This window comes from Sturnus vulgaris, chromosome 6, assembly GCF_052056855.1.
Source record: "Sturnus vulgaris isolate bStuVul1 chromosome 6, bStuVul1.hap1, whole genome shotgun sequence".
In the NCBI taxonomy this organism is placed as follows: Eukaryota; Metazoa; Chordata; class Aves; order Passeriformes; family Sturnidae; genus Sturnus; species Sturnus vulgaris.
The window spans coordinates 166,053-186,407 of record NC_142248.1 but is presented as its reverse complement, the minus strand read 5'-3'; the positions used below and the strand labels follow the sequence as shown (position 1 = coordinate 186,407).

The 20,355-nt window shown below is 43.0% G+C and overlaps 1 protein-coding gene across 3 annotated transcripts; it reads right to left on the bottom strand.

Moving 5' to 3' along the window:
- Positions 1-1,208: 1,208 nt before the first annotated feature.
- Positions 1,209-19,821, bottom strand: LOC148223268 (uncharacterized). Of its 3 annotated transcripts, none has more exons than XR_015804364.1 (9): positions 19,667-19,805; positions 19,375-19,494; positions 18,610-18,689; positions 17,202-17,318; positions 13,909-16,012; positions 13,172-13,267; positions 6,353-6,425; positions 2,371-5,223; positions 1,209-1,745 (listed from the first exon to the last, which is right to left on the bottom strand). XR_015804364.1 is itself a non-coding variant. In XM_088166634.1 (8 exons), exons 5-8 carry the CDS (start codon positions 13,963-13,965, stop codon positions 1,684-1,686), a joined length of 288 nt encoding a protein of 95 aa, XP_088022760.1. In that variant the 5' UTR covers positions 13,966-16,012; positions 16,133-17,318; positions 18,610-18,689; positions 19,375-19,494; positions 19,667-19,821; the 3' UTR covers positions 1,219-1,683. The 3 variants fall into 3 exon arrangements, 1 of the variants encoding a protein (XP_088022760.1); XR_015804365.1 differs by having other exon boundaries at positions 17,231-17,318; XM_088166634.1 differs by lacking the exon at positions 2,371-5,223 and having other exon boundaries at positions 1,219-1,745; positions 16,133-17,318; positions 19,667-19,821.
- Between the last annotated feature and the right edge of the window lie 534 nt (positions 19,822-20,355).

Here is a 20,355-nt window from a genome sequence, read left to right as displayed (position 1 = left end):
ATATGAGCAGCAGTCCTAAGGTCCCAGATGGACAGCACAGTTCCTGTCAGTAAAGATGTGTAAATAGAGAGGGCAGAGTTTGGCCCACCACCATCTGATGGCACCAGGATGGACACTCCAACCTCTGCATCATTTACCAGTCCAAAAGGGATTTCTGCCCAAAAAAAAGACCCTGCAACTCTGCACTATCAGATCAGAGAGGCATTGCAGGGAACTCTATGCTAGGTAAACCTTAATCAAATGAAACCAAATTGTTTTCATTAAAGCAAAGATCTGGGTGACCATAGCCAGGGGATTGATATTACAGTTTCAGTTAAAATAGTTCATAGGGCAGTAACAATTTTATTAACCAAGAAGAGGATAAGCTTTGCCATTTTTGGGGGAAGGTAGGTGAACTAAAAAAGGGGAAAACATTTCTAACCTTTTTATGATAAAGACTTTGCCCTTCTGAAATCAAGGACCCTAGCAGAAGCAGCAGGAGCACAGAGGTATTTTGATGTTTAGTGGTGCAGTTCACTTGCTACCATACAGGATTTTCAGAAGGACGAATGGAACCTGGGTTCCTAATCGCTTTTGGAAATCCTTCTGGGACCTTGATTGTGTCTTGGCTTTGCAATATTAAAAAAAAGTAAATCTGCTCCTTGGTCCTTAGCCAAATGTTCATCTGCTTATCCCAGCCTCTCTGTGATGATCTAGGCCTGTGCAGTGAGCAGGGGCGTGTTTGCATTTGGTATTGTCTGTGCTGCTCCAAAAGTGTGAGAGGATACTGGCAAGATTGCAGCTTTGGATTAGTTCTTTTTTTCTAATGCAGTTTCTGTCTCCATTGGCTGCCAGCTGAAGCTTCACCTGGTCTCACATATAAGGTATTTCTCTGTGTTATTTATGCAAACATTGAAAATACATTAACATAATAGCTCAGGTTGGGTTTTCATGCAATGTTATTTTCTCAGGGTAGCCTATCAGAAGTGAAGAGGAAACTGTGTGCATGTCCTGACTTCCTCACCTCAAACAGGCACTGGGAAACTCAATCTCATTAGTTTTGCTTGGGAAGGGGTTGACCTTATGGGGTTTCCAGACAATTCCTTCCACAAAGCTTTTTAAAATAGAGACTGAGAAGCTTAAATGACAAATATGGTACTTGTATGTAATAAAGAGATGGTTCATATGACAAAGATTTTACAAACTGAATATAAGTTGGAATTTTGTTATTGTTTATTTAATATTACATTAATTTTATGTTCTTTCAAAGACCTGCAAGATTATTCATTGATTATGTCCATATTTCTACTACAAAAATACGTGTTTCATCAATGGTAAGTAGCTCCATATAAGTGAGAGACACCTCAGAGTATAAATTAGGAATTTGGATAGAGCAGAAATGGCTTGCATATCATTTTACATTTTATCTAAATAACATAAATATTTTATGTTTAATCTTAGTTAGGAGTACCTTGGAGTATAAACTAGGACTTTGGATATTGCAGCAAGATTTTATATAAATGCAGGCTCTGATAGAAAAGATCCTGGCTCAAATCTATTCCCAGTGTAGAAACACCAAGCACCAGATGAAGAAAGGAAATGGGATACAGGACTGGTGCCATCATAACACAGTCAAATTTGTCTTGGTCTGTGCATGCCATGCCTTTGGTAGGGTTTTTCTGTTGGTACTGTTGCAGTCTCCTGTCAGGACAGTGCAGGCAAGAGGGATCTCATGTGGCTCATCATAAAATTTTCTTCTATATCAACTGCAAGAATTTAACAAAAAATAGAAATCAGTTCTAATATGGGGTGTGTGTGGTATTTTTAACTCGCTATCAGTAGGCTAACAGAGAGCAGTAATGACATGAGCATAAATTTATGGGGGTTTGGTATAGCAACACAAAACATTAAGTACTTCTGTGCATGTTTCTGCTTGAAAAGCACTTCTGCTGGGCCATGTTTGTGGTGTGCAGGGGGGGAAAAGACAGCTAGAGAAATCTGTTTATTACACAGGGAGGAGGTTGTCCTACCTCCAGCAATGGCTGGAAAAATTGCGAAATGTTTTTTACATGCAGGTGCCTCTGGAATGAGGAGTTGCATCTTCTCTCACTCTGATGGAACGGGCTCTGCCAGTAGGTCATGGAGCCACATGCTTTGTTTTGCACTTTCAGATTCACTGTTAATACAAAAGTGACTAGGAATTAAACTACTCAAGAACCAAAACAAGTGTACCATGGAGAGCTGGAATGCTTTTATTTGGATTCATCTCTGTGAGATGCTCCTGAGCTGTTTTCTTGCTGGCTGTTCCAAGCACAGCATCCCAGTTCCTAGGACAGCAATGTCTACAGTATACATTCAGTGTGGCTTTCTATTTTGTCATATCCAACTTACCTAGGCTCATTTGTGGTTTGTGTACTGGCCATTGCACAAGTTCCCAATGCTTTTCATGTCAAGTAACCTGGTGCTTCCTTCTGCACATGAGGAGATAGGGGGCTGTTTTCTTTCTGTACAGATTTATTTCCTGATCCCTAAAGAAATTCAGAAAGTACAATTGCTTCCCTCATGATGGCAATTTCCATACTGACAATAAAGTATTAAATTTAGCCAGCAGAATTAACATCTCAGTGGCATAAAGGGGGAGACACTGCAAATTCATGTCTCCTGAGAGCACTTTTTCAGACTATTTACTGAACCAGAAAGGCAGCATATAATTTATTTATAGGCTATCTATTTGAAAGTTTTTTTTTTCTCAGGCATAAAACCACTTTGCTGTTTGGGCTTAATAAATGGGGTGTGTGTCTGTGAGTGTGTATGTGTTTGTGTCCATGTTTATGAAAAAATTAGTATTTCTGGGGATGAGCCTGTGTATAGCTGAGGAGGATCCAGAATGCAGGTCCATTATGGGATTTTCCTTGTTTTTATTGGTTTATATCCTAATCACCATCAAAACAAGTACATTATAATCTTATAAAAACATTAATAGGGAAGGAAAAAAAGTCCCCATTTTAAAAAATAATTCCATTCATCATGGAAGTAAATCACAAAATCTAAAACATTTACAGTTTATCATAGAATCATAGAATGACTTGGGTTGGGAGGGATCTTTTAAGATCATCCAGTCCAAAGCCCCTGCCTTGGGCAGGAAACTTTCTACTACATGAGGTTGCTCAAAGCCCCGTCCTCCTGACTTCAAACACTTCCATCACGGGGCATCCACAACTTCTCTGGCCCTGTTCATAACCATTCTAATAATTAAAAAAAAAAAATAAAATCCTCTGTATATTCCATTTAAGTCCAGCCTCTTTTTTGGTTGAAAACCACTGCCCTTTCTCTTATCACTATAGTCTTTCTATGTATTTCTTATAAACTAAAGGGCAGCAGTAAGATCTCCCTGAAGCCTTTTCTTCTCCAGGCTGAAGAACCCCAACTCTCTCAGCCTTTCTTCACAGGGGAGGTGTTCAAGACTGAATTCCACCAGAGCAGGATTGCTGCAGTCTGACCTAACACTAGTTTTGTCATCTCTAATAGTTCATGCCTGTTGATAAGCAACAGGACTGGTAATGCTTCTGTGGTCCAGCTGTCACCTGGATTAAGAAATCATCCTCAACACTCTCCAAGAGTCTCCTGGATTGCTTACAGCTTACTGAGCTGCTTTTCCAAGAGATATCAAGGAGTGCCCCAGCAGGATCACAGCATGGGAGCACAGCATTTCCTGCAGCCAAAGAACACTTCATCAACAGCTTCCCTTGCTCTGGTGCTTTGCAGGAAGACCAAACATGAGTTTTCCTTTGTTGGCTTGCCCCGAGATTTGACTTTCAGCCCTCAAGCTCTTGATCACTGGTTTTCAAAAACAGTTCTGTGCACTCGATTTTTTCACATGTAGGGCAAACATTCTGCCCTCTGTCCTTGCCTGTCCCTTTTGGACAGTCTGTAGGCATCGACTACAGAGTTCTGATGCTTCTGTTTCTCACTCAGGTGCTCCACTTTCCAGGTTAGAAATCCTTAAAAAAGAGCTCTGATTTATCTAGTGACCAATCCCCTCATGATTTAGTGATATTTACAAGCAGGATGTAGTAATAGGTGAAGTATTAAAACATGCAGGAAAAGAGGTGAAGGCTTGTCCTGGGAATCATCATCAGATGATTTGTAGGAAAAAGCATGATGCAATTAAATGGTTAGGTTACAAAACAGAGTATAGGTAGGGCAAATGCTTTCATGTCTATTTTCATTAAAGCAATCTAGCTGAGCCTCTGAGGAAAAACTACTCATGGTGGGAGAGAGGCTTTAAAGAAAAAGAGAGAGAGGATCCCAACTCAAAGCTCAAAGCTGCTTGCTGGTGGCTGGTGGATGAGACCAACTTGTGGAGGCAATTTAGGTTTTGGTTTTTTAGGTTTTTTCCATCGCGAATGCATGGTGTCACATGGGATGAAGGCCAGCTAGAAGCTGGGAGGGGAACAAGGAATGGGCCTGGAAAGAGTGGATGGTAGTCATTAGAGCCACAGTAACCTAATGCTGTTCATGTCATTTTTTCAAAAGTGACTGTTGGCTTTCAGACCAGGTAGTGGTCTAGGTACCCTAGGTATCTAATTTTCATAGAGCATGTTCAGAAGTTCTCTGTTCCAGGATGCTTTCCAGTGTCCCACCATAAATGGCAGTATCCAAAGTCACTGATCACTTCCAAGTCTTGTCTGTGGGCAACAGGCATTTTCTGGATTACTCTAAAATGAGTCTGAGTCACTAATGAGTTCAGATAAAGTTTTTTACCACTGTGTTTATTTAAAGCCAATCACTGTTACATTTCCCAGAGGAAAACACTGCCAGCACTGTCAGCAAGCAATACATTGATTTTAAATCAGCAAGACTGCCGTTGATCTTAGCAGCTATATATTGCACATATTCCCACCAGCCACTTTCTAATGGAATTTTAACAATTTAGTGGGGTCACTTGAAGGTCTCAAGGAAGCAAGGGAAAAATTTGTCTCCTGCAGGAAGTACCTCCCTAAAACAGTGCCTTCATTTGCAATGACAAGACAGTCAGAGTGGTGCACTTCTCAAGTTGTGGTGAATCCTGATGATTAATTTTCAAGACATGCAGAGTTCTTATTTTATTCAGCTTGTCCTGGTAATATAGACACAGTTTCACCTCTGTCTGATGAATTCCCTGAGCTGCTGGTTGCTGGAAGCTGGGAAATGCAAAGCAAATATCTCTGGCCTCTTGGCCTCTTCTGGGGCTCCACTGGCAGCCTTAGGATAGAAAAACCCTTAGCTTGGTGCATACATCTACCCTCATGTTGAAAATACTGGCATAAAAACCAGTTCAAATATGCCTTTCTTTTTTCTTTCCTGCAGAACTTGGCCTTTTTCGTCTGAGTTAAGGTCTTGCACCAGAAGGACAATTTCTTGTTTGAGTATGCCATTTCCAGTGGTTTAACAGGAAGCAACATGCAAAACATTCAACTCTAACAAAAACTATGTTAGTTGCCATTTTCACTCTGTTTTCTTGCATGTGATCTCAGCCCCAAAACTGTCGCATGGATATGCAGGCAAAAATAGGAGGAGTAGGAAGGGAATAACGATTGTTAAATGTTTGAGAAAAATTATAGTTTATCATAAAACTGAAAGAGATAATAGTGCTTGGTTTGGGGAGGGAGGAGGTGGCTGGTGCATGCTTTGAGTCAGGTTGGTGTCCTGCCTTCAGTGTCTGGGCTCTGTTTTGGAATTGCCACATGCACAGTGGTTCATGCTGGGGCTGTTACGTTCCTGTATCCCTTGGGCAGCATCTTCACCCCGCCTGGCAGGCTGGCTCTGCACTCTGGGTGGCACACAGGCCACAGACACCCTCACTGAAGTCCACAGTCTCCCACAGTCCTAGCTATTCCTGAGGAAAGGCATTGAGTCCAGACCTACTGAAAGGCTTCCTGAGATTTGTACAAATAGCACAACCACACTTTTTTCTGCCTCCTACACACACATAACATATATTGCCTAAAAGCTACAGGTAACACAATCACTTGACAGGTGCCTGTAACTTTACCTGAGAGTTAATTTGTAAGAGTGCTGGGGTTGTGTATCTTTGCATACTACAGACTGCAACATAATCCAGCAGATAACAAAGGATAAGGGCAAAGAAGATCCATGAGGAAGTGATGGTGTCTGTCACCTCCACCACCTGGCTCTGAGCCCAGCAGGGAGGATGTTCTCTCTGGCATGCTTCTTGTGTGTTGTGGTGGGGCCCATGACAACAATATGATAGTGTGAGAGTTTCTAAACCCTTTTGGGAGGTCTGGATTGTAGCATGGATGAAGTACCCCCTATAACAGCAAAAGGGAAGGTGAGAGGCAGCACGTTATAATAAATAAGAATTAAATAGGACCTGGGCTTCCAGCCGGGCTCCTCTGCTGGTTCCATGGATGATCGTGAGCACATTTCATGGTTTCTGCACCATTCTGCAAAAGGAAACAATGGGTGAAAGCTGTCTTCAAATCTAGCTTTTCCCTTTATATGAAAGGGCTAAATGCAGCCGAAGTAAATTCCTTTTTTTCACAAACATCATTTTACCTGTGATTAAGCCCTAGTGCTCAGGAGTAGGACAGCCCACAGCCAGCTAAAAGTGTGGCTGGTGGGCAGGAAGGTGTTTGAAGCAGAATCCTGCTGTGAGCACAGCATGGGCTGGGGAAAGCTAAAGCTGCTCAGGAGCTGGCCACACTGCTGAATTTCTGGCTAATACTCAGCCAGGGCTTTTTGGACCTTTACAATGGTACTACAGTTTCCTGTCACTATGGAAACTGGTTTTTGAAAAGGCACTAGTTTTAAAAAGTGAATTGAAACCAAAATTTGTCTTCTTCTTCATTCCTGGCTCTGGGGTTCGACTGGGGACAGGCGAAAACTCTAAGATGCTGGCCTGCCTCCTCAAAACCCAAACTCAGGTCCCTTCCTGACAGAGCCACAGCTGAATCAGCGGCTGGTTTTTACACAGACACAGGCAGGAATCACGAGAGCTGTCAAGTCAGCAGGAAATAACTTGAGAGGAACAAAAACGAGTGTGAAAGTAACACAGAGTGGTCTGACCCCCCTGCATTGCATGGCCCACTGGGGACAGCCACAGGGTGTGCAATATAACTGTGTACGGCTAAGACAGGTTCTCCTGAGAACATTAAACACTTAACAGATATTGAGCATTAAACACTTAAGAGACATAGTCTAAATTGCTTTATTTTCTAGTCTTGCTAAAGCTTAGATGCTTGGATGCCAGGAGACGTCATTGGAACCTAGAAGTCCTTTGCAGAGACTCAGTGAGGACAGACACTTGTCTTCTTGCTGTTCCGGGTTCTTTCCTTGATTTCATGATTGTGCCCATGTAAGTCTCTGTGGAGCTCTGCTGTACTATAAAGAAAACTTGGGGGATGGAGAAGTCCAGGAGGAGGACAATGAGTAGTTTGAGGTAGAGAAATGAAGGAGGGAGATTTTTGAGTGAACTTTGGCACTAAAGGAAATCCTCATTTAACTATGTTTCTGAGGTAAGTTCTGGAAGCCCTGTGTAGGACATACCCACTTGCAGCCCTTATGGACACCTAATTAGCAGGTGCCAGGGTCCAGGATATGAATCAGTAAATAATTTCTGTATACAATTGGCAGACGGAAGTGGACAGTCCCTCAGGGAAGACCCAGAAAGCCAAATAATTACAAAGAACTGGAAAGACAAGGCACAATGTTTCCTTCTTTCTGAAATTTCAGCACCCAAACCCCACTCCCTTTTCATGTCCTGAAACAAAATGTTCATGTTTAAGAAAAGGAAATGGAGGAGCAGAATGTTACAACCACATCCAAATCTGACCCAGTAAAACCAGTAGAAGCAAGTAGCTGGACCTGCAAGCAGCAGACAAATTTACTGCTAGTCTGTTATCATGTGGCTGTGCTGGGTTCCTTGGACCTCTCGAGTCTTTCCACTATCCCTTCCCACTTTCTGTGTCAGGATCTTGCCATGGAGCCCACAGCTCTGCTAAGAGCCTACAAGAAGCCCAGGGCGAACCCTAATAAGTGAGTCCACATGGGAAGGGGCCATTCCAATGAGGAGATGTCTGCTCATGTGCAGAATTGTGGTGCAGACCCTGCTCTGGAGCAGAGGGACGATCCCCAGCCCAAACATCAGAGGCTGTCCCTCATCCAAGACCAACACACTGTCTCCATGGCAGGCAGAAACCTCTATCACACAGCCAGGGCTGCTGGAGAGGACAAAATCAGTGGTGGAAAGGACTTTGTGAGCACCAGGTGCCCTTGGATGAAGGCATGAGCCTGCAACTACCAGCCCATGGAAGGGAGCCTTTGCACACCCCTTTTACTTATATTTATTTTTGGACTGTTTTGCTTTCTTGCCCCTAGGGTTTTCTCTTCTCCTGGGCTGTCAGACCCTGTGCGCTTTGCCGGTAGTGCAGTTCAGCACTGCTAGTCATGCCATGCCCCAGCCTGGGAACTCCTGCTCCTAGTGTGGTGACTTCCATCTCCTCCAGCCACAAGTGTACGGTGGCAGTTTTCAGCTGGTGAGTGCAGACAGACATGCACCCATCCAGCCACCTGGGGTGACACATTGCTGATCAGAAGGATGTTCGGATAAGAGAAGTGAGGCAGAATCCGTGTTTGATTCCTTTCAGACACTACCAGTATGCCAACACACCAGGACAGCAAAGACTGGAGAGGTGCTTAGGATATTTATTACCATTTCCCCTTTACCTGGAATAGCATTTTTTTTCTGTCTGTGAATGTGCTGCGTGCTGCAGGACATAAGCTTGGGAGGAGCTCCTTGGTCAGCCACGGTTTCCCTGTGCTTTACCTCTTTTAAGATGCCAATCTGGAAGGCAATCTTGAATTTGGGCCAGCATTTCTTTACCATAAATACCTGTGATAGCAGCCTCAAAGACAAAGATTTTCCCCTGGCAGACTTAGAGGTCTTTTTAACATTTCACTGTGCTACCAAGCCATTAGACTTCAAAGCACTTTCTAGTTTGTGGCTCCCACATCTGCACAGGAAGGACGAGTGCTGCAAATGGAGGGCATGAGTGCCCTGATGGGAAGGGGAGATGCTGGCACCTGTCCTTTCCACCTGCACCAGGGCTCTAGCACAGGTGCCAAGAGCAGAGAGAGAAGGCTATAAGAGGTTTTAGGTTGAGCCACAGTGTGGTAGTACCAGGCTGGCACCAGGCTGTTGGGCTGCATCCTGACCCACCTCATACTCCCACAGCAGCAGGCAGAGGAAGGACAGCAAGGTTACATTTGCCCTGCAAAAACTCTGTTCTAGGAGCTTGGTGATGTGAGGTAATTCAATCATTATTTTTCATTGTTTCAAGTATTCAAATATCTTAAAGTAATTTGGGATTTTTTTCCAGCTCCTGTAGAGCTATCCCTTGAAAATGTCCAAGCTTTAAACATTTGTCTGTGAGTGAAATATAGAGGAATGTTAGAAACAAGACCAGAAGTAGGCAAAGCTGACATTAACTGATGTATTTGGAAAACAATTTCAGGCTCTGAGAAACATAAAAATCTGGTTACTGCTGGTTCCCTTCTTGAGGTGACTGCCTTACCAGAGGATTGCTTTTTAGCAAGCACTTTTCATTTTAGTAAAGAATACAACATTTGTGCCTTGCACAATCTGTGTAATCTCCATCATCCTTCTGCTCGTCCTGTGCCTCACCTTCTGCAAGACAGAGGTGCCTACACTGAGATCTTTATTTAAATTAGTCAAGATTTTTAGCAAAACAAGGAAAATTATTTTACAAAGGAAGATCTGGATGGTGCCTACAAATTTCTGTCCCTATTACTAACCAGCTGTAGGAGGCAAGTAATTTAAAAATCCCTATTTTGGCAGTTGGGAGTTAGGCAGCATTTGGGAACTGAAGTCTATTTACTTCAATTACTCAGAAAGCAAGTTAGACTGCATTCCAAAGTCACTCTTATTGATCAAGTAAACAATGTGTACCTGCAGTTATCATCTTCTATATATATTACTGCTAAACAAGGAGCTAAGCTGGCTGTCTCCTAAACTCTCTTCCATGGGACAAAAACAAATACAAACAGAAGATAATGAAGATCAGCCTGCCCTTTAGGAGAAGTCCAAAGTGCTTCTCTGCACTATTATCAATATTGTCGTATCAGATAGTTTTCAATTTCTCCTGTTTGGCACAGAGGAAGCTCTCTTTGTCACCAGAGTTCATGCAGCCTCAGAAATAGAGTCAGCTAGTGGCCAGAGGGTAGTGTAAAATAAATCCAGCATAAATATCTAAAACTACGTTTAGATGAATGGGTGAATTACAAATGTTTGAGAAACTTAAAGAAGAGATTTGAGACATCTTAATTTCTAAAAATAGGGTTTAATTTTTTTAAAAAAGCTTTTCGTTTTTAAAGCTTCTGGAGGGTTAACGTTCATTTTTTTTCAAGAGGTGGAAACTGTCAGAAGATGACTCTCGCGCTTTCCGTACCGCTGTCTGATTGGCCAACGCCTGTTGCTGAGGGCAGACCCGTGCACTGATTGGCTGGCCGGGAAAGAACAGGGCGGGAAAAAGGGCGGGCTGTTCTCAGGCAGACGGCCTCGTGATTGGCTGAAAGGCGGCAAAGGGGGAGGGACCACCTAGGCTCAGTCCAGAGCTGGCAGTGGTCAAGGCTGGTGGTGTCTTGTGCGGTTTGAGCCATTAATTCTTCCATTTATTAATTTAACTAACCTAATTAGTGGTGGAGGGCTCGCGGCGGTCAATTAAGGCACTACTTGCACCACAGCAGGCGATGCAAGGCCGTTTTGGCTTTTAAAAAGAGAAACCCGGGCATGGGGGTGGAGATTTCAAGGGCTTTTAAATTGAATTAAGCTGTCTTCCGAATTTCACCTCCAAAACCTCAACAAAATCCCTTAAGAACCCTCCAAAATTCCTCAAATTCCCCCCAAATCCACCTGAGATGCCCCAAATTCACACCAAAACCCACCCGGGAACCCCTACAACTGAAATTATCAATAAAATCCATCAGGGACCCCACTAACCACCTGGGATCCCCCCAAATCCCTCAAATCTTAAAAAAACTCCCTCAGGGACCCCCAAGAATCCCCCAAATTCACCCCAAAACCCATCTGCGACCATCCAAAATCATTCCCATGCCCCCAAAATCCATCCAGGAATGCCCAAAATCTCTCAAATCTTCCTCAAAACCCACCCAGATGCCCCAAAATTGCACAAATTCACCCCAAAATTCCACCTTGAATCCCCGAAACCCACACCTGAGACCACCAAAATTCCACCTGGATCCCCCAAAATTCATCCTAAAATCCAGCTTGGATTCCCTAAAATCCCCCAAATTCACACCAAAATTCCACCTGCAATTGCCAAAATCCCACCTGGAACCCCAGATTCCACCTGGGGCCCCAAAATTCACCTCAAAAATCCACCTGGGAAACCCAAAATCCTCAAAATTCACCCAAAGTCCCAGCTGGAACCCACAAAACTCATCTGGTAACCTCCAAAATTCTAGAAATTCACCCCAAAATTCCACCTTCTATCCCCCAAATCCTCAGCTGGAATACCCAAAATTCCACAAATTCACCCCAAAATTCACCCGGGACACCCATAATTCACCAACTTTGCCCCAAAATCTCACCTGGAACCTCCAAAATCCCTCAAATCTCCCTCAAAGCCCAGTCCCCTCCAAAACCTCCCAAATTCACCCCAAAATGTTCTCAAATCACCTTCAATACACAGCCAGATACCCCAAAATCCACCAAATTCACCCCAAGACCCATCTGGGACTCCCAAAATCACCAAAATTCACTCGAAAATCCACCTGGATCCCCCCACATTCATCCCAAAATTCACCTGGGACCCCCAAAATTCACCATATTCATTCCCAATCTCACCTGGGATCCCCCAAAATTCCACATATTCAACCCAAAATTCACCCAGGATCCCCCAAATCTCCAAAATTCTCCCCAGCATCAACCTAGGAGCCCTCAAAACTCATCTGGATGTCCCCAAATCCCCCAAACACACCCCCCCCCCCAAATTCACCTGGGAACACCAAAATCCCCAGAATTCAACTCAAAATTCACCTAGGACCCACAAAATCTTACAAATTCAATCCAAAATTCAACTGGGATCCCCATAATTCACCTGGGACACCTATAATTCAAAAACTCCCCCAAAATTCCACCTGGGACCCACAGAAAATTTCCCCCAAAATTCCCCAAATTCACTTCAAAATCCAACCTTGGATTCCCCAAACCCTCACCTGGTACCCCCAAAATTCCACCTTAAATCCAGCTTGGATATCTTAAAATCCCCCAAATTCACGCCAAAATACCACCTGCTTCTCCCAAAATCCCATCTGGAACCCCAGATTCTACCTGGGACCCTCAAAATTCCACAAATTCACCCCAAAATTAACCTGGGAACCCCAAAACCCACCTGGGATCCCAAAATTCACCATAAAATCCACCTTGGATTCAGCAAAATCCCCCAAATTCACCCCAAAATTCCACCTGCATCACCCAAAATCCCACCTGGAACCCCAGATTACATCTTGGACCCTCAAAATTGCACAAATTCACCTGGGAACCCCAAAGTCCCATCCGGGACCCCCAAAATTCCAGAAAGTCACCCCAAATTTCCACCTTGGATTCCCCCAAATCCTCACCTGGGATGCCCAATATTCTACAAATTCACTCCAAAATCCACCCGGGACTCCCAAAACATCCCCTGGGACCCCCAGATCCCCAGCGTTGGCCCAAAAATCCCATCTGGAACCTCCAAAATCCCTCAAATCTCCCCCAAAACCCAGTCCCCTCCAAAACCTTCCAAATTCATCCCAAAATGTCTCAAATCCCCTTCAAAACACAGCCAGATACACCAAAATCCACCAAGTTCACCCCAAGATCCATCTGGGACTCCCAAAATCACCAAAATTCACTCCAAAACCTACCTGGATCCCCCCACATTCATCCCAAAATTCACCTGGGACCCCAAAACCCTCCAAATTCACTCCAAAATGATTGGCAACTTTACACACTCCATTTTCCCACAAAAGGATCTAGAGCCCTGTGCGCTTCGTATACAAACTAAATGCAAAAAAACTTTCTATTCATTCTCAGCAAAAAGACTTCCTATTCCTCCTTCTTTCGGACAAAACTGCCTTCACTTTAAAACTTATTCTCTTGCTCACTTACCTGCATAATGCTTAGTCCCTGTTCTGCATGCTCATTTTCTTCACTTTTACAAGGAATCCTCTCCTCATCTTCTTCTTCCTCTGCTTCTTCCATTTCCTGTGCCAAGATCACCCGTTTCTCTGTTAGATTTCTTTCTCCAGCTGATTTTTTGACAACTGTCCCTATCTTCTGGCACCGCTCGCTCGAGAGAGGCAATTGTCCCGCTCTGCTCTGGGCTGGGACTGCGCTCTCTTCAAGCCCTGGGGGCAATTTTGGATGCCACAGCGTCAGAAAGACCTCAGGCTATTGGAGAAATGTCCAAAGGAGGGACACAGGGATAGCGAAGAGGCTGGAGGGAAAGCCATACAAAGAGTGGCTCAGGGCATTTGGTTCAGCTGCAGAGAGGACACTGAGCTCACACCTCACTTGGGACCTCTCAGCTCCTCCCAAGGGCAGCACAGGGACAGCTTTGCTCTCTGCTCTCTGCGACCAGGGACAGGAGCCAAGGGAATGCCAGGAGCTGTGTCAGGGGACGATTAGGCTGGCTATCAGGGAAAGGTTTTTTTCCTCAGAGGCTGGTCGGGCACTGAATAGGTTCTCCAGGCAATGGGCACAGCCCCAAGGCTGCCAGAGATCCAGGAGCGTTTGGCCAATGCTCTCAGGGATGCAGAGGGTGGGACTGTTGGAGTGTCTGTGCAGGGCCAGGAGTTGGACTTTGACGATCCCTAGGGGTCCCTTCCGACTCAGGAAACTCTTACCATTTTCCCCTCTTTCCTCTCCTTGCACAATGCTCTCAGCTTACTGTTCCACCGCATGCTCCACTTCTGAAACCTCCGCTACTTCTTTCCAGTTCAAGCACAGTTCTACTGGTTACAATCCAAAGATAGACAGATTGAAAAACAACCAGAAAGAAACACCTGTTTGGAATGTCGTGGTCTTATCTGCATCTCGAACTATGAAGTCGATTGTGCCTTGCAAGTTCTAAAATCAAAACAACAAAAAACACCCACCACACCGTTTTAACAGGGATTTGCTTTCTTCTAAGAAATCCATATCTCTTCTCAAAATGGATCTATTTCAGGAAGAGATCATCTTGAATAGATCACTTACTATCTAAAGAACCTGGAACACTCAAATCCGTAATGATAAGCCTGTTACCTTGTCGTTTTCTGTTCCAAAGGCAAATGCATTTGCTCAAGTGCCGTTTGTAACAAGGACAGAGCTCAAAGTGTGGCTCTGAGAAATGTTTTGGTTTCCCTCTCCTATCTCCATCAAAAGCACTTTCTTCAATGGCTGAAACAATACTTGATACAGTCTGAATTTTAAAGGTCATGAAGATTTTCTCCAAAGTGAAAAATTAATATAGCAGTCAAGTTTGAAACCAACGGGAATTTTTGTTTTACCTGTTTGAAGATTCCCTTCACACTAAAATGCTGGCTGATGGATACCTAGAAGAAATCAATTCCCACAAAATGCTTCTGGGTAAGCCATTACGTCATCCATTACAATTTGCTTCAGTGTCCCGTTCCTGTCCAATTGAAGGTCCCTGTTTAAGAGACTCAAGTGCGGAGAGAAATAAAATTCAATATGACTACAGTGCCTTTAAATCTAAATCGAACTTCCTGATCAATCTCATAAAACCTTTAGGCTAAATGTTGCCATTGATCTGTTTCTACTGAACACAATCACGTCCTGGCTTGTTAGAGATTAGTTCATTACAAAGAAAGAAACGCAGAGAAGTTAAAATATTTCCAAAGAAGCATTTGACATCCTTCCTTTTGGATGGGGAACCACACCAACACTGCTTACATAAGAGGTCAAATGACTGTCTTCCATGTTAGTTCTGCACTGTGCTCAGCGGAGCCTTTCTGGTTTATTTGCCTTTGACTTGGACATAAAGCTGAGTCTTGATTCAAGAAAAATCAATATTCACACTTGTTTTCATTTACACGGACATTGGCTTGGTCTCCTAAACAAAGAGAATGATGGGGAATTTTTGTACGAGTTCAGATAGGTAACATTCTCTTTCCGCAACCTGGCATTGTATTTTCACTTGGTCTGTTACCTCTGGCTTTGTTTTAACGGCTCAAATTATTAGGAAGAGTATCAAACCTCCAGCTCTAACCACAGTCCCACTGCGAGGTGTGTGAAGGTATGTGCATCTGCCCCTCAGGTCCATACTGCTCTTCTAATGTGCCTCTGATCGAGCAGGTAGGAAAGACCTCCTGGCTGTGTGAACAGTGCTGCTTCCTCTACGGCTTCAGAGCTGCTGCTAAGATCTTCAGGAAGGAGAGCGGTATTGTACCCATTTTTAGATGGTTTTTAAAGTTGCCGGTGCTTGGCTGTCTTAAACGTCTGAGTTCCTAGAACTTTGAATGAGATCAAATCTATGAGTGAAGAGATGATGGTGCAGACCAACTTCTGATTCCAGTGATCCAAGCATCTGCACTACTACTTTCTACTACTTTGACCTTCTGAATAAGGCAAGGATGTGATGGTATGCACAGTAATACTGATGTGCTATGGTTTTTGAATGATAGCAGTCTTCCTTTGTCCCATTCCTAAAGCGTGGGCATTATTTGCCTTAACCTTGTTCAGTAGGGACATTATTCTATATTCTTACATGAAGTGAAAAGCACTCTTTTTCCATACCTTCACACAACAGCATTAAAACAAGGCCTAAGTAGTACAACCAATGTTCAAAGATGCTCTACCTATTAAGTTTACAAAACATACCAAATTCATACCTTGTTCTAAGTTGATCTCAAGAAGAAAGGGTGTTCTCCAAATACTCCTTCAGCTCTTCCTCACAGCTCACCGTTTGCCTTTTTTCTAAGATTGTATCCAGATCACTTTCATCATCTAAGGCCACATAAAAAAGCTAGTAAAAATGGTTTCGTAGATACTAAAATCTCCCCAGCTCTTTAGGATTCAAGGAAGTTAATTATGCACATATCTTCTACACCCAGAAGAGAAAGCTACCTCAGCAAAACTCATCGCCTATGAAAATCTTCCTAGATAATGAACACCTCTGACACTGCCACCCCAAGTTGGTGTTCTGAAACAATGAGAACCTCACATCCAATCAGACTCTAGACCTGCACAAGATCTCGTCATAGCAACTTGCAGCCACTTTCTACAGAAAGCAGCAGTGATCTCTATCGCTGTTGCCATACCAACAATAAGACAGGACTGTCCATTCAGCGTGAATCAAGCAGTTAGCAAAAATGCACCTGACAGAATGAAACTGAAGAGGAGAAATTCCCATCTAAAAGTCAAAGATTACATTTTTAATTTTATAGCAGGTATTTTGAATTTCAGAGGGCTCTTTGCATTAAGAAGTCCTGTCTTTATAGCACACCCTTGTTTTTATGTTTCTACCTGGATTATGGCCATTTAGCTGTCTCCTTCAAATCACTCCAAAGAAAAACATTCAAGTGAACAAGTTCTTTCTAAACTGCTGGAAGGTGAAATGAATGAGTAAGAGGATATGTAACATGATAAAAGGCTGCCTGGAATTTTACGACTGGTATCCAACATGGCGTCTTCTATCTGGAGAGTAAAAAAAAATCAGTCTCCAAGTAAACTGGTAAGAATGCGGATTCTCAAAACTTCTGTTTATTCTGGCACCATAAAGCACCAAATCACATTCTATAATTTATCCCTTTAGAAACAACTGCCCGACTTTTTTTATGTATAGAAAAGATTGGAAGACATTTGGGAGATCATTTCCAGCTCTTCCTGAAGTCTGATCTTAAGCAGACTGGGCCATACATCATTCATCGCTATCATATGTATTTCAGATAGAAATGATCATAAAAATACAATCTATTTCTATTACAAATAATAAACACATGAATTATGAACACTTCCACATGAAACTCTTCCACACCAAACTGTTTCTCTGGAGTGTTTTGTCACACTATGGACCTCTTTCTAAGGTGACATCAATAGCCTACCACGCAGAAGGCATTGCAGGTGGGAGCACAGGAAGAACAGACTAATCCCAAGGAGTGATGAAGATATATGTCATCAAATAAAAGAAACGTACATCCACGTGCTCCACTTCTTCAAACCTACATTTTCGTTTCTCAGTCATCTGAAGCATGTTGGAGTGCACAACTTCAGCATCTTCTGCTGTGCAAATGTTCACATCCAACAGGGTCATCTGAAGGAAAAGAAGAACAAATTATTGACATGCACAGAAGAAATACTGTGTGGCTTTCAGAGAACCTGGCTAAACGTAGTGTTTCTTTTCTTGTGATGGACAGAGATAGATTCAGCCTCCTACATGCCATATTAGATTACTAAACAATACCATCTGGTTGGACACAAAGGGAGAAATTGAGGCAGAGGTGGAATTTCTTTCCCAAGATAAGACAGATTTAGCACAAGGGCTGAGGCTCCTTGCATCTTCCACATTCATGTAGGACAGCACTCCCTTCATTACTGGCATTTGTTACAGCTTTTCCACATTTCAAGCACAAATACCAACTACTACTGTGAAACCAAACGGATGGCTTACTTTTTGAACAGAGTAAGGCGGAGGTTAAAAAGGAATTCCACTTGTTATCTCACTGTCTGGTGCATCCTCAGACGCATTTTACTCCAATGACACATTGGACCACGGCTATCACAGCCAAAAGCTGTGGCACTCAACTTGCACATCTGCCCTTTCTCCTGACATTTGCCCTCGACCAGCTCATACTGGATGCTCATTTTCTCCACACACTCCACATTAGGGCTGTCTGAATGATACGGAACAGACCACAGTCAAAATTCCCATCTTTCACAGTGCAGTGTGACATGGAAACGTGACAGAGGCCATGTGCTGAATCTCAGCACACGGAACAGATGCCAGCAGTGCCTACAGACACCAGACACTACCAGCCAAAGAAATCAAGACATTTTCATACACAGCTGTTTATCATTATGCTTCAAAGTAGCAAGGTACTTAACAATCGCTACCAACTTCTTTGCTACCATACAGGCTACAAACATCCCAACTGGATGTGCTCTGGAGCAAGAGAAGGCAGACACAGAGCGGGAAGGCATGCTGCAAGGACACAGAGAAAGGAAGTATCTCCAATACTTCCCCTCTTCTTCTCATACTTCCCCTCTTCTTCTCCAGGAGTTAAAAAGGAGTATTTTTGTATGACTGAGAAGGGATCCACGTCAAAATTAACATTTGATTTCCCCCAGATTCATTCTAACCGAGCCAGTTCCTGCTAGATCTCCCCATGCACAGGTGTTTGTACTGGCCAAAGGAAAGCCATGCCACAGGCAGCTTCTTTGGCTCTTACTGCCACCTCCAAGCAACTGAGAAGGTATGTGGCAACACACGGAACAAAGAATAGAGCAAACATGCACTCTCAAAGCAACCGTCTGCCTCATCGTTGCCCAGGAGAAAAGAAAATATTGCTTGAATTCCAGACTGTTCTTAGGATTTCCCGACCTACCTAGACTTTTGTTTCAATTCTCCAGAGTTCTGCACCATTCGTTTCCATCAGATTTGGCACGTGTTGGAGGCAACAGGGTGCTATCAAAGCAGGAAACAAGAGTCAGGTATCCTAAAATACAAACCAGTCAGTACTTCAAATATAAAATTATGAATCCGAATATCCATACTACTGGGCGTTCTTTTATTTACAGCCATCTTGGCAATGAAAATAAACCTGAGATTGTTGTTGTTCAAGGCCAACTGTTTACTGCCCGATAAGGAACTAACTGTCATCTACCTGGTTCCTACATCCACCGTAAAAAACCTCCCTGTAAAGATCGTAATGCATTGCACCCACACCAATGTGTCTTGTGTTCAGGATGGATATTCAAACGTAGCAACGTTAGATTTCTATCCAGACTCCTCTCTTCATTTATTCCGCAAATAAAATCCCACGCCATGGAGAAAAAAATGCCTTGACAAAAACACCAAGTTCTAGCTCTCCACCCCTCTTTGCCCATTTCTGCTATGTTTCGAGATTTACTTCTGCATTCCTCCATTTTTAGAGCCTGATCGCCACCTATTAAGTGTAGCTGGGGCACTGAAAATCAAGAATGCATTTTTTCCATTCAAAAGAGCTGTACAGAAATAGATGTAGACCCTGCCTTACTGCTGCATTTAGCAATCACACATTGACAGGAAGCAAAGTGCATTTTGTAGCCAAGTCCTTCATTAACTCCAGCAACAATTGTTTTCCTTTATGCTATACCCTCTTTTGCCATACCCGATATATTGCAAAACCTTCAGTCTCTCTTCACTGAGTACCATCTGCTCCTTTATCAACTTTTCCATTTCCATATTCACAGTTGGGGGATTCTGTATTTCTTCACTTGCCATAAATTCTCTGCAGGATGGAAAGTAGATATGTAGAATGGAATCACATGATATATGTGATATCATACGTGGTATCACGTAGAAAGAAAAAATGATCAAGTATTACTTTAACAGAAACCAAAAGTGAACACTAGCCTCTTGGTGTTGCTCATTGTCCAAAAGAAGACTGCCAAATTTCTGACCTGAAACTCTGAACTCCACACTTCTTTTGCATGAGCTTCCAGTCCCTTGCCATTTCAGTTGATGCCATTTTTCTTTCTCAAGCTCTGATTTCATTCGATTCAAGAGTAGCTTGGCAGTTGCCCTCTCATTATCCAGCAGTGCTCCGTTTATATTCTGTGTATTAAAAAACAAAACCAGAAGTAGAAGCAGCATACAACATGCAAAAACAAACCAAAAATTGTCTCTTCTACAGAAAATGAGGGGAGAAAAGAACACAAATGATAACCAATACCCCGTCAAGTAGAAATTTCTTCTATATTTCAGTGATTGATAGGCAGAAAAAATGAATTTCATCTGGGGAAAGAAAGACATTCTAGGAATATTCAGACTGCTATCTTGCCCCAGGTAAAACATTTACCATGGCCTTAGCGTTAATGAGCTTGTGAACATCAGCTGCCAAGAGGAAGGACATTTCCTCCAGTTTCACACAATACTTGGTCAGTACATCTGCTATCTGTGCAATCAAAGAATACAGAAAAGCAACAACAATGAAAAGTAGAACTCAAATATCAATTTCCCAAGTTAAAATCTACATGAACAAGACAATTTTTCCATTCAAGTGAATTCGATTTAATTAATTCATTAACTACATAAGTAGCATTCTCACGTTCAAGAGTAGAATTCAAAGAATCGACGTTGCTTCTTCTGA

Coding starts and splice junctions, on each gene's coding strand:
- LOC148223268 (XM_088166634.1), bottom strand. CDS start 13,965: ATGCGGTGGAACAGTAAGCTGAGAGCATTGTGCAAGGAGAGGAAAGAG. Junction 6,426..13,171: donor AGGGACTAAGCATTATGCAG/GTAAGTGAGCAA, acceptor TTCCTTTTGCAG/AATGGTGCAGAAACCATGAA. Junction 1,746..6,352: donor GAGCCCGGCTGGAAGCCCAG/GTCCTATTTAAT, acceptor AAATTCTTGCAG/TTGATATAGAAGAAAATTTT.